Source organism: Priapulus caudatus, unplaced genomic scaffold, assembly GCF_000485595.1.
Source record: "Priapulus caudatus unplaced genomic scaffold, Priapulus_caudatus-5.0.1 Scaffold1395, whole genome shotgun sequence".
NCBI classification, from domain to species: domain Eukaryota; kingdom Metazoa; phylum Priapulida; class Priapulimorpha; order Priapulimorphida; family Priapulidae; genus Priapulus; species Priapulus caudatus.
The window spans coordinates 40,334-41,519 of record NW_014578456.1 but is presented as its reverse complement, the minus strand read 5'-3'; the positions used below and the strand labels follow the sequence as shown (position 1 = coordinate 41,519).

The window sequence follows — 1,186 nt, the reverse complement described above, 5'->3', positions numbered from 1 at the left end:
GTGCGCGTGCGTGCGTACATGTATACGCGTGTATATCTCACCACAGTGATGTGCGTGCGTGTGTGCGTGTGCGTACATGTATACGCGTGTATATCTCACCACAGTGATGTGCGTGCGTGCGTGTGCGTGCGTGCGTACATGTATACGCGTGTATATCTCACCACAGTGATGTGCGTGTGTGCGTGCGCGTGCGTGCGTGTGCGTGCGTACATGTATACGCGTGTATATCTCACCACAGTGATGTGTGTGCGTACGTGTGTGCGTGTATACGTGTGTATATCTCACCACAGTGATGTGCGTGCGTACGTGTGTGCGTGTATACGCGTGTATATCTCACCACAGTGATGTCCTGACAGCTTTGCGGTGATCACGCCGGCCCGGCCGCGTCCATCCTGGCTTCGTCGTCGGCACGGCAACGGCAGCGTGCTGGTCGGATTCCGCGAGATCCGAAGGCCCGCTGCAGACGAACAACACGGGAACATCCGGAGCGATGTTCCTGAGATCCTGCAGTTCGATGATATCCTGCGAACAGCATCATATGTTCTGTGAATGTTCTACGAACACGAAGGTACGTTGTGTGAACGCAGCCATGTTCTGTAAATATGTTCTAGAAATATAAGCGTATGTGCAGTGAATGGAATCTTATGTTCTGTAAATTTGTTCTATGATCACGAGCGTATGTTCTTTGAATGCAACCATATTTTAAGCAAAATCGACTGTTGTGGGATATACTAATTTCAAGTTAATTATATATAACTAATACATAAGATTATGAAAGAAAAATATCTAGTTTTTCTTCTAACCGCCTTTTAAACTTCTCTCCCCACCTCCTCTTTCACCGCCTCCTCTCTCCACACCCTCACCTCACCACACCACCTCCTCCTCCTCTTCCTCTCACACACCCTCACCTCTCACACACCCTCACCTCGACCTCCTCCTCTCACACACCCTCACCTCTCCACACCTCCTCACCACACCTCCACCTCCTCCTCCTCACCACACCTCCTCCACCTCCTCCTCCTCACCACACCTCCTCCACCTCCTCTTCCTCACCACACCTCCTCCTCCTCCTCCTCCTCCTCTCTCTCGCGTCAACGTACCGATGGTGACAGCTCCTCTTGTCCGATGGCGTAGATAACTATCGGCAGTACTTCCTCCGTACACTGAGTGTACAGCTGGGCCATCG

At 51.6% G+C, this 1,186-nt stretch overlaps 1 protein-coding gene across 1 annotated transcript in view; it reads right to left on the bottom strand.

Annotated features, from left to right (window-relative positions):
- LOC106816490 (dual serine/threonine and tyrosine protein kinase-like) overlaps positions 1-1,184 on the bottom strand; it is a 7,694-nt gene extending 6,510 nt beyond the window's left edge. Inside the window, exons 1-2 of the mRNA XM_014821115.1 lie at positions 1,101-1,184; positions 338-522 (exon numbers count right to left, since the gene is read on the bottom strand). Coding sequence (XP_014676601.1) covers positions 338-522; positions 1,101-1,184 — 269 coding nt within the window. The remainder of the gene's footprint in view (positions 1-337; positions 523-1,100) is intronic.
- Between the last annotated feature and the right edge of the window lie 2 nt (positions 1,185-1,186).